The 17,349-nt window shown below is 34.8% G+C and overlaps 1 protein-coding gene across 1 annotated transcript in view; it reads right to left on the bottom strand.

Moving 5' to 3' along the window:
- LOC100376672 (atrial natriuretic peptide receptor 1-like) overlaps window positions 1-17,349 on the bottom strand; it is a 45,710-nt gene that overhangs the window by 17,171 nt on the left and 11,190 nt on the right. Inside the window, exons 2-7 of the mRNA XM_085495095.1 lie at window positions 12,867-13,168; window positions 9,878-10,013; window positions 6,684-6,778; window positions 5,291-5,429; window positions 4,835-4,919; window positions 2,100-2,208 (exon numbers count right to left, since the gene is read on the bottom strand). Coding sequence (XP_085351221.1) covers window positions 2,100-2,208; window positions 4,835-4,919; window positions 5,291-5,429; window positions 6,684-6,778; window positions 9,878-10,013; window positions 12,867-13,168 — 866 coding nt within the window. The remainder of the gene's footprint in view (window positions 1-2,099; window positions 2,209-4,834; window positions 4,920-5,290; window positions 5,430-6,683; window positions 6,779-9,877; window positions 10,014-12,866; window positions 13,169-17,349) is intronic.

Consider the following 17,349-nt stretch of genomic DNA (forward strand, 5'->3'; position numbering starts at 1 on the left):
AGTTTGGTAATATGATTTGTTAAATGGCAAGGTAACAAGAATTATGCCAGTGAATGGTAAGGTGATGTTATGTTTATTAGGGTGACTTGAGTCATGGTAAGGTGACTTGATGTATAGTAAGGTGACGTAAGGTATGGTAAGGTGACGTGATGTATGGTAAGGTGACGTGATTTATGGTAAGGTAACGTGATATATGGTAAGATGAAGTGAGGTATGGTAAGGTGACGTGATGTATGGTAAGGTGACGTGATGTATGATAAGATGAAGTGACGTGAGGTATGCTAAGGTGATGTATGATAAGATGACGTGCGGTATTGTAAGACTACTTGATGTATAGTAAGGTGACGTAGGTATGATAAGGTGACGTGATGTATGGTAAGGTGACGTGATTTATGGTAAGGTAACGTGATATATGATAAGATGAAGTGAGGTATGGTAAGGTGACGTGGTGTATGGTAAGGTAACGTGGTGTATGGCAAGGTAAAGTGACGTAATGTATGGTAAGGTGACGTGATGTATGGTAAGGTGACGTGAGGTGTCAATGGTAAAGTGACCTGATGTAAGTGGCGTCAGGAATAGCAAGAACATATAAGGTATAGTAAGGATACGGTATATGGTAAGGTATGACAATGCGGCGTGGAGTTTGGTGAGGTGATGTGATGTATGGTAAGGTGACGTGATGTATGGTAAGTTGGTGCCAGGGTATGTTGATGTAGGATCGTATAATTTCAGGTAAGGCGAGTTGACTACGATACAGTTGAGTTAAGTTGAGTTAAGGTAAGGTTGAACAAGTGACGTGAAGTGAGGTCTGGTAGTTGAGGGCTGTGGTAAGGTGCAGCATGGTGAAATGAAACTGGTTAAGATGATGCAAAAAAACTCGTTACTGAGAGTGAACGAATAAAACTACTCATTATTCCCTCTGTATGTGTTTCAACATACAATATAATCGCGTCAGCCTATTTCATAGACTACTCGGGTCATCTCCCTCCTTGAACTACGAAGGCAACAACAGTGTTCGGTGTACATTAAAGCATCCCACTAGAGACACTTCAGGTAGAGTGACTTGACACATTGTCTTTCACACGATTAGAGATATTGCTATTTGCCACTACGATGTATTAACCTCTGCGTACAGCCTTCACAGCGTGCCGCATTATTAATATTCACAGAGAACTCTGGAAAAATAGTCATCGGTTCGACTTGGTTATAATTCTCATATCGACCCGTTCATATATTCCAGTATAATTTGATATGATTGAAATTACATAGTCACGTAAACATAATGTAATCGGAAGACGTACCAATTTTATATTGGCTGTCTATTTTTCACCCCCCCCCCCCTTAGCAAATCAATTTTGTGACTAGATACGTCATAATAGCAGTTTCAATTTTGTAATGGATTTTTGCCATTTGATATTTGAAAAAAACGCGGCAGTGAAATCCCCTGGGTATGGCTTTCTATGATAGTGCATTTATTCAATGGTTATATTATATAATGTTCGTTCATTCAGTTCCATCCGCTTAGTTGATTTGAGAAAGACGTTTCTTTGTTCACTGATTACAGATTATTGCATTCTTTTAACGTTAATTGACACTATGGACATTGTCGTTCAGGGACAACACTGTATGCATTTGTGATTATGTATGAGTGAAATACTTGGTTATTTCCCGTCAATCCAGTCAATGGTACAGTTAAATACTATCTCGGCCAATATTAATGCGTCATAACCGCATACCTTAATAGTCAAAGCAGAATTGAACATTGCAAATGTACTGAGAGGGAAAGGTTATCCAAATTTTAAATCTAATGTCATTCACTGAAATAATGCCCGTGAGGAAGAGCATGTGCGTGCGTTCGACCGAGTTCTTTAGCGTTGTCGCCTCTAGCACATCAGTTACTGTTCTTACGACTGAGTTTGGAAATATGCGTCTCCAAGATACTGATGGAATCTTTAGCTATTAGAATGTCTTCCTACAAGCGTGTCTTCTCTTTGGTTTGTGAACGTATCACGTGTGTATATCTAGACATTTCGTTTTTCAGAATGAAAGTTCAATGCCTGGCACATGTAAGCAATGGACTAGCAAAAGAAAACACCTACCTTGAGCGGGGTTTGCTGAGTGGTTCCTATTTTCATTCCATGTAGTACCAGATCATCAAAATCGATCCTCCATAACATATTTGCAACAGCTTGTTGTAGTTTATATTTTCTATGAAAATTAGAAATATCATATTAACATTATTCCTTTTATTATTATTCATTGTTGGTGTTTCGTGGGCCGGGTGCAACGTGGTATATAAACTATAACACAAATGAAATAAATGATTATTTAATCCGTTGATCGGCAAAATGTATTCGGAACCACGTAACATATGTCGCAAAAAATGCCCTTACAGCAGACGCATACTGTCTGACAGGGTTTAACTCAGAATGCGGGTCGAGGATGAAGCACTAGGCATTGGTAAAGCCTCTTCTATTCAACTACCGGGCCTCCCTCAAAGCTAGAAAGTATTAGCCCGAATTTCACTTAAAAGCAGCATTGTTTAGAATAGAGCAAACACTGACCAGATGCTAACAACAGCTTCCGAACTACATGAATGTTTCAGTAGGTACCGTCTGAGTAACCATACAACTAAAATTGAAACGGGGAGGTATAGCAAACCAAAAACCGAAATAGGAAAATGAATCTGCGAATTGTGTTTACATAAGATGAGTATCATTTTATTATTAAATGCCATTTTACGAAAAATCGCAATAAGGGCTATTTGAAGAGACTACTAAACACATTATAAATTACATGAATATGAATGACTACAACACATTTTAAAAATTGAATACAAACCTGAATGTACAAATACCAGTTGCCCAATTTAAGGAAAATGACACAAACCTTAGACAGCAACACCTTTTGGTGAATTAAAATATATATTTTTCTCTTTTAGTACTTTTTTTTCATTTTTTTTCATGTTTTATTGATTTATATTGCTTATTTCTATATTATCACATTGTTTTTCAATTGTAGTTACGTAAGTTGGTGCAGTACATGTATGTAGCACGTACGCGGTACTTGTTTACTTAATTAACATTATTAATACGTAATTACAATTTCGTAATCTGATTATTCTTGTGTCTTTTCGCCAAATTTAAACGGGAATCTCTCAACTTCCACGTCACAATATTCAATAGAAGTCGTAAATAGAAATACTCGTTTTAAAACCGTGAAATGTTCCTACCGAACATGTCCGGGAGTTTATAACACTCATTCAGAAACAAGAGATAGAAAATATGTCACATTCAATATTTAGCAATGTTTGTGAAATTCCATTTGATGTTAATTAGTCATTTTTTAGAAAATGGGAAAAAATACGCACACACGCTTCATTGTCTAAGTGTACATATATACAAGACAGCGGAAGAAAATAGCATCTTCTGAGTATAGAAATTCATATATAGATGAATTGTTTACCACTACTATAACACAAAGCCTATAAACATCAGAGCTGCATTTTTCGTTTTAATAGATCAAAAATGTTATAGATTACCGGCAGTTTGTTTTCAATAATAATAATAACCGAAACGTAACAATTATTTCCTTTTTTTCACATGTGCTCATTACTAGTAAGTTTGCCGACCTGAATGAAACACATACAAGACGTGGTTGTACAAAAGACGAAATCATTTTCTAGAGGGGTTAAAACTATCTCGCCTTTTACTTTTCCGTCGCACATAAGAGCTGCCAGTTCATATAAAGCGCGCTGAATAGCTAGATTTAATGGGACGTCGTCGTCGTCATTAATTCCATTCGTCGTTCGTGCAATTATGCTTCGAGTTTGTCAATACCGGAAAACACGCGTATCCATGACAATGTACGAACATTGTTGGTAATATAACGCAATGCATGCGCATATATTACATTTAAGAGGACTAAATGTATACAGTTATTATGGACATATAGAACCGTTAAATATGTTTATAACATTGTCAGTGCGCTCGGTGTTGCGAGATCGGGTCACATGTAATTACGTGTAATTACACGACATCTAACGACACTGGAATGATTTATTACAGTGTTTTCAAAATTCGGTCGTGGTTTCAGAATGAATATATCTAGTATATCAATACAAATTGTATCAAATCGTTGTACGACATCGTTGTATTTATATACCACCTGTTTGTTATATCACCGTGTCTGTTCAACGAGACACGACGATCACATGAGTGGTGAAATGGAATTATTCATATTATAATGTTAATGTAAAAAAAAACATATCACTGTCAGATAAAAATTGATTGGAGTAAACCAAAATCCAATATACAGTACTTAAATAATTTCTGAAAAAGGGTTCAGTTTTGGAAATGTCAAGGTCGTGCTTTTGCTATGTGCTGAGGATGATATCTTTTCTGTTTGGCAAAATAGACTTTTTTTACCCATATATTATTAAATTAGTTTTTGTCATATGTTAAAATTTAGTGATACTTTTTTTCGCTCCACTTTTCTTAGCAATTGCCTCCAACGTCACTTTCAAAATATACAACTATGGTAAATCACGCCTTTTTTACATACAAACAATTTATGAATTTATCAGCATATCTATATTGAACTATTTCCATTACATTCAACCGTAACACAATTTATATAATGTTATCATGGAATTATTTTGCAAAACCTTTGTCGCATTAATCCCGGCGGAGGGACTGGATGGAAAAGCGGATCAATTTAGCTGTAGTTTAATAGTAATATTTGATAATACACCTTCAATCACGGTCAATATATGCTGGCATATAAACAAAAGAAGAAAACAACTCAGAAATAGTATAAAATAAATAATACTCACCTGTACATCACCACTATAATGACTGCCAATACGACTAAACATACAGCAAAGATGGAAGCAACTACGTACATTGGATTAACAGGCTCTATACCAGTGGATATAACGGTTACATTAACGGTTACATTAATTATAAATACAAGACAGAGTGGAGTAATAACATTCACGCCATTTCAGAAGTTTCGACAAGGTTTACTATACACCTTCTAGGGTTATATGTAAAATTTATCAACCTATTAATCATTATTGCTATTTCCAGGCCTCTGTCGCAATTGTAAATGGCAATTGCGTGTACCTCCGGTTATTTTTATATAAAATTCAATGAGTGTGAATTATATTGCCTCAACCCCACATTAATGTGATGTACTAATTATAGACATGTGGAAATGTGGATTTATTCGATGTTCTACCTAACAGTATGCAACTAATGTGATAGATGAATGATTAAATTGCTCAAACCTTCTTCTGGGCAGTATTCGCCATGAAATCCACATTCAGGTTCATCTTCCGGGGGACCAGTGGCGCCACCAGGCCAATGAATGGGCCGACCTTCCACCTCTTCATAAACCTTTCTATTTCCAAAGTAATTACCCACAACCTGAAAGATTTAATTAAAGAAACGTAATCGCTTATTATTGTCTGCGCCAAGTTATTAATATACAGTGATTTTTGCTCTATGTTGCATTGAAATTTATCAGTGGTGTTGAAATATATTATCATATATATTAACATATATGATTGTTTCCTTCACTTCGATACATTTCATGATGTTCTTTATTATTTTATTGTTGCTTTTATAGTCGTCTATATCCAGACATTTGACTGGATGTCTGTTGGCAATTAAAATTAACGCCCCTCTGTTTATGGGAATTTACATGATTTGTTAATTCCCATAATGTTTACTTCAGCATAATTACAAATCAATTGTCATTGCAATAAACTACGGTTTTTAGCGAAAATTCAAAAGAGCAACGAATCATGTTTGGACACGATCGTGCGATGTAGCGAAAATAAGGCACGTAGGGATGTACAATACTTTGTGCCAAAATGTCACATTTGATTCAGAAACAAAAATGATGGAAACGTATAACGCGTAGTGACATCATGAGTTTACACATATATTAAAATACGAATACTAATATTCGGCTTTAGTTAAAATGCGTTCTCATTCATTGTTAGATAACATGTTATCAAATAATACGCAGTCTTTTTTTCTATTCTGCGAGTACGTTAACGTCTTGCCCATGATATCTCCATCCTTGTCATACTTTCACGTAATCATGTGAGTGCATATCACTTTATTTTATAAATATAACCTCACGGATAGCACTACTTGGTTTCACCACAATCGTTCTATAGAAATGTTGGCATATGGTGGACGCGATCACCGTAATTTGGTTAGTTATAACTGAGAATTACACGTGTTGTTTCGTCAGTGAAACTAATCTTTTCGACTCTCTACATGGCAGAAATACAATCAATGAGCCGTACACGCTTAAAGAGGCAATATGGTTTATCTCTGTTTTTTATGTTACACACTGATATGGCTGCTGGATTATGATTCATCGCAAGCTCCAAACGGCGTTTTTCATCAAGCATCAAATACTATTCTATTAACGAAATAATAACAAACACACTTGTTTAGAAATATTTTACAGCGAAAAAAATTGATAATAATGCTGGGATATTCTCACAAAATAGCATGACACAATCTACAGATGGAAATTGAAAAAAGTGGATATATTTTGTTTTTAACAATAGTATTGAAATTTAAATTTCAGCAGTGAGATTATGAAAATTATTATTTCAAATACTTCAATCTTTGACCGATAAAATAAGATAACGCAATTACCTCAAATTTGCCATTCTCTATATCTGTCATGTCATACATCATGAAATCGGCATCGCGATCGCCGCTCATATCGATGGTTACATTGCCTTGGATACCTGGAAATCAGATTATAAAAAAAGCGTTAAAATTATTATTTTTGTATGTCATGCAAAGGACACAAAGCAACGACACATACATGGTTCTGCAGAATCTAAATTGGAGCGTGTAAAATGAGATGAACAAAGCGGCATTTCATCAGACAATATGAAGGCGCAGACGCTACGCCGCCTTATTTTTAATGGATTATGTTCAAATCAAAACGATCTTGCACTCCTTTTGAAGAGATTTAGTTCGCCGCGTCTGAACACTCACATGCCTATTGCATCACATATTGTCCAATAATCGGCTATAATCCACCGGATTACCCATAATCCATCAGATATTATTTATATGTGGTGTTTGACTACATATATTAAATCAAGGAGCCGACCAACTGTTTACATGACAGCTTAGCTATCCGAAACACTTAACAAACCTATATCAATATCGATGATTTATCATGACACGTTCCATCAAATAATTGATGTTGCCATGGTGCAGCTACACAGATCGTGCAAACTTCGTGGTTAAATATAATCAAAATAATTACATTTTAATAAAACTGAATTGCCAAGTCGATTTCATGGATAAGAGTGAAGATGTCGATGTCGCACGTCGATGGAAAAATTATTTAATCCAATATTTCAACAATAACGGGCAAGTAAACAACATTGCCTTACAATTGTGTATCATTATAACATTGGGCTGTTTTATAATATTTAGAACCACGATATTTCACTGTGACAAACTAACATAGCATCAATGTTCACATATATACAGAAGCGTAACAAGTAAACATATAAATTCAGTAGTTGTAAAAATTAATTGGATTAACTTGAAGAAAACATGTAACCCGCTATTCACACAATTTGCATTATACTTTGTCGTAGACAGGAATTACATGTCCGTGTTTTCTAAGGTCTAGGATTTGATGTACCGTAATAGTCTAAGTCAATATCAATGTATATATTAAGTACGATTCTGACTCTCGCCGAGAATACTTAATTTAAGAACAGAACCACTCGACTTCTATATATAGGAAAATTCGAGGCTAACAACATAATACTTCCAAATATTGTCAGAAATTGAGAAAATTATGTTATCTATAACTTCAAAAGTTGAATTGGCTGGAAGATTAGAACATCCACCATGTACCAGTTCCAAACATGCATATAAAATAATTGTCATGGCAACAGAACTGAAAATATTCATTTTTGTGTTTTTCTACCAAATGCTTAATTTTCTCATGTTGTATACAATTTATCGATGTGAGTAGATTACATTGGTGGTATATAACCTGTTGACCACAAAACTGGGACACACAAGTTTCATTCTATTTGTGCGACTAAAATAATGATTTTGTTCACGTTTTTGACAATATTTTCACTTTTTGTGTATTAGTAACATTCTAATTTCCATTACTATAATTATATACATGAGTAATATGCACAACAAAAATGTGCAAAAAAATACATCAGTATTTCTCACGTTATTGATGAATACATTTTCTCAATTTTTCACAACTGTGGATATGCGTCACCCCACACTCCTTTTCTGGAGAATCAATATGGCGGACTACATAATACTGATGAAAAGTTGAATATCTAGAGTATAAAAGTGATATAAAAACTGTTAATTGCATTCTCCTACATTTAGGAAGTTCTTCTTTTAAGGAGCATTATGTTGCTTGCCTTGACTTCCCCTTTAACATTCAGACGACTTTTGGTTACGCGAGCGAGTGTTCTACTAATACTCCGGACCCGTAAAGCTATAATATATATGCTAATTGTAAAGTGGCCACACTTGAATGCATATGCAATGTAAATCGCGTCACATACATGGGTCAGAGGACGTTTCAGTATAGAGGGGTAACCCTATATAACAACTTACCATTCCATGTCAGAAATTCAACCTCATTAGGCATTTTTAAGAAAACTTACAAAATTTATCTTAGTGAAAAATTTGTTGTAAATGGCTGAAGCTTATAGTGTGTATAGTGTGTGTTTTGTCCCTACAGAGGGCCCAATGAAAATTACTTTATTGTAAATTGGCCTACCCTCTTTAAATAAAGTGTTAAATAAATAAATTGAATTAATCATGACTAAATGGCAGAGCGTACAACATACATTTTGTATTTATGCAAATCAATGCACAGTACACTGGGCTAGGCAACTACGTGCTGATTGTTTCAATATTATTTACTCGATTCTGAACAGAATTGTGCTTTTATATCTGTAAATCAGTACTTCTGATGTTTCTAATACTCTCCTGCTGGATTTGTATGAATTTAAGTCGAATTCTATCGCCACTATAAAGCAATTACATATCAGGTGAATGACCTACCTTAAAAAGTCATGATTGGACAAATGTTTCGTAATGGGCAACTGAAACGCAGCCACCTGTACCCATTAGAAAGTTGCTATAGTGATTACGTATACAATTATGCCTAATCAATCATCTCCGTGTAAAATAGAAAAGCACTTTATTCATTTAGTTTTCAGACCGAATTGTCACTTTGTGTTTAGCACCGACCAATGAGGTTCACTGAAACACAAATGGCGACCCAAGTTTTATAATTAATTTAATTGTCCGACGACGACCATGTTAAATAAGTCACGCCATACGTAGGTATATCACATAACAGTGTATACACACACATGGGTCATAGCTTTATTTGATACCTGTAATATGCACTGTTGAACCTTAGCATTTACTTTCAATGGATGTGATGCCAAGACGTATGCCTGACAAGCTAGTTGTCTATAAAAATCAAATTATTTGCAAAAGTACTCAACTATCCACCGATGATACATATACCTCGTTTTAATATATGTTTTTAGTCGTTCGTTTTGTGTTTATAGGAATATAAATTAATATATTGATTTGCGTATGGTGTTGTAATTTAATTTAATACATGGTTCAAAGTGGTTCACGGTCATTGCTAATTATATAGTGCATTAAGAAAATTAGGTTCAAGTTACGGCCAATACACAGCGGTGTTAGTGAATAATTGTTCAATTTATAAAACCGAGTGATTCTCACATATGAATTACGAAACGACGCAGCGTAAACGATATGTATGCCTTTTACGATTTGATAACAGTGTGATATACTACCTTTGAAGGTTCTTCCGTAAAGTCGCGAGACAAGCTCTGTCCCGTTATACGGGTCACCACCCTCCGACAACGTCTCATTAAGTGCTATAGCGTATAGTATTACAGTGTCGTGAGCAACTGCTGTAAGAACTGAAACCTACAAGGAAATACAACACGATTTAATAAAGATACTCCACAACTTAAAACAACAACCTCGACATTCTCCTGGGTAAAGAACGTTGAAAACTAATGGAGTTTTATCTTAGTATGATCAGACCAGAAGTCAGCAAACGTTGTCTAAGATTATACTGCGAATAACAGAGCCGTGTTTGGTATGCCTACGACGTTTCGTGGAATAATTGGATCACTATTCTATTCATAGTTATCTTGGTTTAGATAATATAAATGCGTGAGATGCCCTTGGGGTAATATAGTTCGTTCGCGAAGCCGTCTTGTAACGTGTTAATAGTCGACAGATCTACATTTTTTATACTTATATATTTATTAACATTGCTGAGTGATCTAGCTCCATTTTCTGCTTTAATCGTAGAACCTATGTAATCAACCCACCTGTTACTTTAATATAATCACCCAAACACATAAAGGGGTGCAATTGACGATTAAAAAATCGAAAAATGAAAGTATGTTAAATTATTAAAATTTCACCGGCGATTTGGGACCTTATATGTAAAATAGAAAGCAAACTATTTGTTTTTGTTATCATGCATGTGTTCATGTTTGTTTCGGTATTTCGTAATACAAATGTTCATATATAGTATATAATGATCGTGACATCGAACATGTTATCTATTATGAAAGTCCGCTCTTCAATGAACACATATGGCATGAAAGTAATGACCATGCTCATCCAATGTTTGAATATGTAACGTACATCATACAAATTATGTAACGTACTTTTCTAAATTACTTTTTTAGAGTTTGTTTGTGCCAGACGACAGTTCCGGACATTAAATGTCACTGTTGTCTCTACTGACCTTTTTTGTATGTGCAAATTGCAAGTGCTCGTACTGACACCTCGTGCATTTTACCACAGAAGTCATATTCATGTTTGGGACTACATGACAGGACTGTGGACATCTCTCTATCAAATGGCAATTCTAATGCGCTATCCTGGCGTCAACCAGGCTCGGTCGAATACAAGCACCTGCGGCTCTTAATCAGTGTTCCCCAAAGTGGCATTCGTTAGTGAATGAATCTTGGCCAGTGGAATAGGCCTTCCCATTGAGTAAATTTTCAATAGTTAAGGCCAATAATAGATTTGGATTTTAGGAAAAAATAAATAGGCATGTCGACTATGCTAACAAATAATGTGAAGCGAAGATAGCAGATGAATATTCATAATATATGCATTAAAGACGCATTAATTCTGCGCAATGTATACTGGGTAATGATTAACTCATATCGTAACGTACAAGTGTAGAGGAATGTTATTATCTAAACAGTGGTGTGCGTAAGATCGATACTCCAGGCTCCCTTTGGACTAGTACTCTCAGATTCAATAGTTTCTAGTACATGATCTGAATCTTACTATTGGACTAAATCTCCTAACAAACGCGTCTATGTTATTGGGGGTTTTTTTCAAACGTGTTCCAATCTGTCAAGTGTTTTCGACTGGCAAGACACGCCGGAATAAGGGATTTAGAATTTGCTTAACTTATTTGCTTTGTTTGTTTACAAAACAAACAATACCTCACCGTTAGCTCACTGTCAGTGTGATATATCTATGCACAGAAAATAATAATTACTTAAGACAGAATAAATGTAACTTTAGAGTCCTGCTCATCATTCAATGTAATAAGTTGAGTTGAAGTAGTATGTATAATCAATAGTTGTGAAATCAATTCATAGTTGATTGTAAAACAAGTTCTTAGACGTTCGTTCAATCGATGAACCTTGAATGGAACATTACGTTGCTGAAATGCACGTTATCTCGAGTAACATACAATCAAGGACATCTTTCAAAGAGATTCATTACATATAACGGTTATGCCGACTTCGAGTTCGAATCTCGCGTTTCGAATTTATATGTTCGTAAATGTACCTGTAATTTTGAAAATGTATGTAAATGTACATTCATGAATACATAGAAAATGCAGAAAATAATCAGATTGATATTAAGGATAACCCTCTTAAATGATAAAGCGATTCACAGATGATACATTTTTGGTTTAAAGGAATTTAAATCCTTTTTTTTAAATATTAAAAGCACTAACATCAATGTGATAGAATAGAACGGATATTGTATATAACATCCAATGATTCACATGTTATTGTCCCGACCCCAACTGAGAACTATATATATATATATTATGTCGTATAATTACTCTGTATAGTATGTGCGTGACTGATTTATGAATAATATACGTTCCAAATTCGTATACTAATGAATTTCTGAAATCAGAGTATAATTGAATGTATTATCGTGTTTGTTACTCGTTACACTCCCGACGATCTCATTGCTTCCGACGTCTGGTATGTTTCCCACAGTCTGTGTGTATTTATGTATATTTTACGTAATCGAGAATTTAACAAAGAAGTGCATAAATTTATTTGATTTATGTTGGAGATTCATGCAATGCATTCTGTTGTTTTCGTTACCAGCACTGTTTCCACAGATCAACAACAATGACAAATTAATGACAAATTCTAAGGCGACCGTTTCCATTACGACCGAAGATTGAAAAGGATGTGACAATTGCTGCATGATTATTCTACACAGCACTGGTAACATAACTATCTGTGCATCACTTTCTTGATGTGTACCGTCAAGTTGATCGTAATGGATTGAAAGCTGAGGCCAGGATCTTAATTGTAAATGCTCTAAATAGAAAGCTTGCAAATGGCCATTATCTGTCGCTTTTGATGTTATTGAGCGCTGTGGTAGGTTAAAAGTTTAAGTGTGTTGACGTAAATTTTCAGAATTTGATGCTGACAACTATATTAGTGTAATATCTTACATAAAGATTAATTATATATACATTTACTTTACCTCTTCGTCTGGTCCATATTCGTAACCAAATTCAGCCTTTGAACGTAGCTTCACTTCATCGGCAAATTTATTAAATTCATTGTTTGCTGGCTTGTAGAAAGACAATTTAAACAAAGCTTCATATGCTTTCTTGGCGTCCTCATTTCGACCATCTTGACTAATCCACGAGAAATCGCCAAAGGTATCCTTCTGTTTGAAGAACTCGATGCAGAAGAAAGCATAACTACCATTGATAAGACCAAGATCATATGCGTTCAGCATCAAATTTCGAACCGTTTCACCCTTGGCGGCTATTATAATGACTACAAAGGTAAATACAGTTTATTGTCATTAAATTGTATTGCCAAATAATGATACTAATGAAGTATCAAGTAATTAAAAACAGTCTCACGAAATGGAAGTAAATAATGGTAACGTTTTCGAAGAATATTCTCGTTACTTTTCACGGGTAATCAGCACACGCTTGAGACAAGATGGGAAAGGTTGAAAATGTGCATTTTCAGGGAATTTGATTAAAAGGCCATCACGTAGTTTATGACATTGAATGACAGATAAACAGAAAAGCTCGCAAGATGTAGATAGATGTCAAATGTCAAAACACACATGCAAATTTATTGAGAAGAACGATAGAATATGGTGAAATGATGCACACAGTGGTATTATTTTTGTAAGAGGGTCAAATGAATGTCAGTAGCACATCAGAGCATAAACTAAATAGGTCTTCACAAATCCGTGTTTGTTTGTAATAGACAAGACAATTGTTTGTTTGTTTGTTTGTTTGTCGTCCAATTCTGAAGTGAAATATACATTCACTGAAACATATAATGCTTCAATATAATGCCACCAACACATTTATAGAGACAAAATTTATACATAAAAACAAAACCTTACATCCCGCATATATTCACGGGGTTACATCATTATTAATACAGTGCTAGGAAACATGATGTGCTGCTACTATCAACCTTTTGAACTTTGACCCATTCAACACTAAAGGTCTCTCACCTTACACACCATATAGCAGACACACGTTGATGCATATCTATCAGAAAATGTAATCAAGATATACAGCCAGTTGGGAAATATGTCCATCTTGCTCACTACACAAATGATAAAAAAATAATAAAAAAAGGCAACCTAGTACTCATTTCATTAAGCCAACTCAAACGAATATGTTTTACATACCTACTATTGAATACGATAATTAATAAAATCAGAAAACATTTCACAACTCGCTACTACAACCTTGGAATGTTTCCGCTCACATCAATAAAGTAGGCACCATGAATCAGAGAGAGATAGTCAACACAACACGAACACAAGCTTCACATAAAGAACGCGTACCGTTATTAAATACGTTCCTAATTTCCATAAAGTACTATCAACTATTAACAACACTGGCACAGAATTGAATTCAACGCAGACACAGAAGAGTCTTCCAGAGCAGGGTCTAGACGTCAAGAAAATAGCTAGACCACTGGGAGCCAACCATACCAACAAATGAACTTGACGTTGCGAGACTTGGGGTAAATGCAAACATTTTCAATTCATGTATTTGAATTACCAATCACATAACTAAATCATCCTATAGACAAATAATCTGTACACAATTTTATATTATAATTTGCACCAAATGCAACCAACCAACCAACCAACTATATGTGGGGGAACTGGACGAGTACCAAGACGACGAAACCAACAATAGTTGCGCAACATTTTAACAAACAATTTCATAATATTAAAGACTTCAAATTTGCTGGTTTAATTAATTTCTTGTTCATAGAAAGACAGTATGAGAAATAAATAATGCAAACAATTTCCCCTAACAGCAGTAACAAAAATGATATGTTAGGGCCTTTTCCGGATTAACTGGAGACTGTCCCCGCTGCATCTATTTTAATGCCACCCATAGTGGACCATTCTCATTTTTTCCCTGGCATTTCACGTAATATAATAAATTTACCTACCTTTCTATTGTGCAATTTATTTATTCATTTTATTAGCAACTATACTTGCAAATGCATTTGATTTAATATACAGCGAGTGTATGTACATCTACTCGATTTAGTCTGTCGGATGGTTTTTCTCTTTTGTTATATTATTCGTTTGTTTCATTAATGTACTCCCTGTAAAATACCCCTGTATTGGTTTGCGATGCTACACATTTGCAAGGTATGACGTAAAACAAGGGTGCCGCTTCGCACTTATGTTTTTTTATTTATTTTATTAAATTTTGTTGGTATCATGCGCAATGATGTAAGCACTTGTTCATCACAATCTTCAAACGAATTACCAATCATAAGCTATTACATTAGGTGTTACATTACGGGGTGATGCGGCTATTTATCAGGAGTTTTAGAACACACAATATTGTAGAAATTACTGCGCACATCACATGATTACCCGCGATAGAGAAAGACGTGACCATCAATAATACGAGCGGAAACATGCTGAAATAGCGACTAATCGTGCGAAGCATACCACAATACATCAGTGATTCCTTTACATTCACACACAGAGACGACGGCGTTATACGAAACAAAACAATATTGTGTCGCGAAAAAAAACGTCAGTCAGAACCGCTGTAGTTTAATCGGAAATACGCGATACTGATTGAAGCATATATTCATATATTTCTGAAGAGCTTTTTGCTATTGTTGAAGACACGCACACTTAGGGTAAATTCAGCATATGCTGTAGCTTTCTCCAAACTCTATTGTACAGTTTTACTTTGACGTTTGGTAAATCGTGTTAAACATTTTTCGTGTGTACAGTCTATTGCCATGAACACTTTCCCAAGTTACCATGTGTAGTTACAGAAAATTACCTTTGTTCATTTCTTTTACACCACGACTGACGCCGACGTGATCGTATTTTTTCAATCATATTTAATATACTGCGTTTTGCGTTTTATTGTACCCTCATTTCAGAGTTTCAATTACATTTGAGTAAGTGCTCTCGATTGCAATGGAAAGTGGCTAAGCGCTGTAATAATTGTCATTATTAACCTTTCTGGCATATGACAGTTCGTAACATTAAGTAGAATAGCCATGCTTCTCAAATTCGAAATCATATAGCAACGAGTGTATGCGTCACTCAATTATAATAGAAGTTTTTCGCTAGTCTGTCATTGTAAGGTTGATTTTTTTATGATCGCTCAGACCTTTGACAGCACGTCAATTGCTATTGTTGTAAGAATGCTCGAGATATACTCTCGTGTTCGTTGTTCATTCACATGACACAAATGTGAATGAACTACGAGGTTTTAGTTTCATATACAAGACATAAGTAGAGGTCATTCTATTTGTAATATTTTATTTCAGCAAAGTACACGTACATTGCGCCTTGCATCGAATTCTTAATGCCGTGGCATGTGGATAAAACGGTACGTGTAAAACTCGAATTCAAACATATCCCATTAGAATAAAACAAATATCACTCAACAGGAATTTCAGACAAATTTCCATTATTTTCAAATCAGCAATATTTTCAATATACACAAACAGTATACACAATATATTAGATGCAATGCACGTGATATTCGATTGAGAATAATCATAACTCTTAAAAGACAAGTTTGAAGAAGGCTTTTGAGAAGAGGAGATCAATCCACCTCAAAGTGTTATCAATGTCCATAATCGGAACCGGAGACATGTGAATTATACTTCGATTGCAAGTAGTCATAGGTCAAATGCTATGTAGCTATGACGTAACACGTACTGTTTGACATTCTGAACGATTCCATTTGACAAAGCCAAGTTAAATTAAATAATCACAAGCATAATGACTAGAGGGGAAATGTTGCTTCCCCCTTGTATGAATATATCACATATATCTAGCCATGGTACCATGAAAAGAATTTATGTAGAGAAAAAAAATACTTTCTCCTTTTATATAATACAAGATTAGGTCTCTCCGATATTTGGACCTCGGCTCTGTAATTTCATTTCTTTTATTCTGTTCTTTTCGCGTAATGTTATTGACATTTTAACAATGGCCCGTAGCCACGACTATATATCAAACCTAGATGCGCGGTAATTAGAACATACCTTTACCGAAGGTGATTTAAAACGTTATAAGCGCAATATTAAATTTTAGGAATACATTTTATATTATAAATTATATTTTCCTTTCCAAAACATGTGTATGGATAATTCTCTGTTGAACAGCAAACCACTGGCTTCGCAGTATTTGTTTGCACTGGAAATTCTCACTGTTCAAACACTCGATATAGACACTATCTGGACACATATAGACACTAACTGGACACATTTCACTAAAATAATTCAGGATATGACATTAGTACGTTTCAGTAAAAATGTAACTGTTAATAGAGATTGTTCTATGTTAGGAGACACAAGTATCCTATACAAAGTCAAAAAGTAATATCGCTTTTACCTTATTCGAAATCATTCCTTTGTAATTGTCTTATCGAATCAGATTGAGAATTGAGATATCACAATTTGCTATTTGCCGACTTCGT

Source organism: Saccoglossus kowalevskii, chromosome 21 (assembly GCF_978046115.1).
Source record: "Saccoglossus kowalevskii chromosome 21, keSacKowa6.1, whole genome shotgun sequence".
Lineage (NCBI taxonomy): Eukaryota > Metazoa > Hemichordata > Enteropneusta > Harrimaniidae > Saccoglossus > Saccoglossus kowalevskii.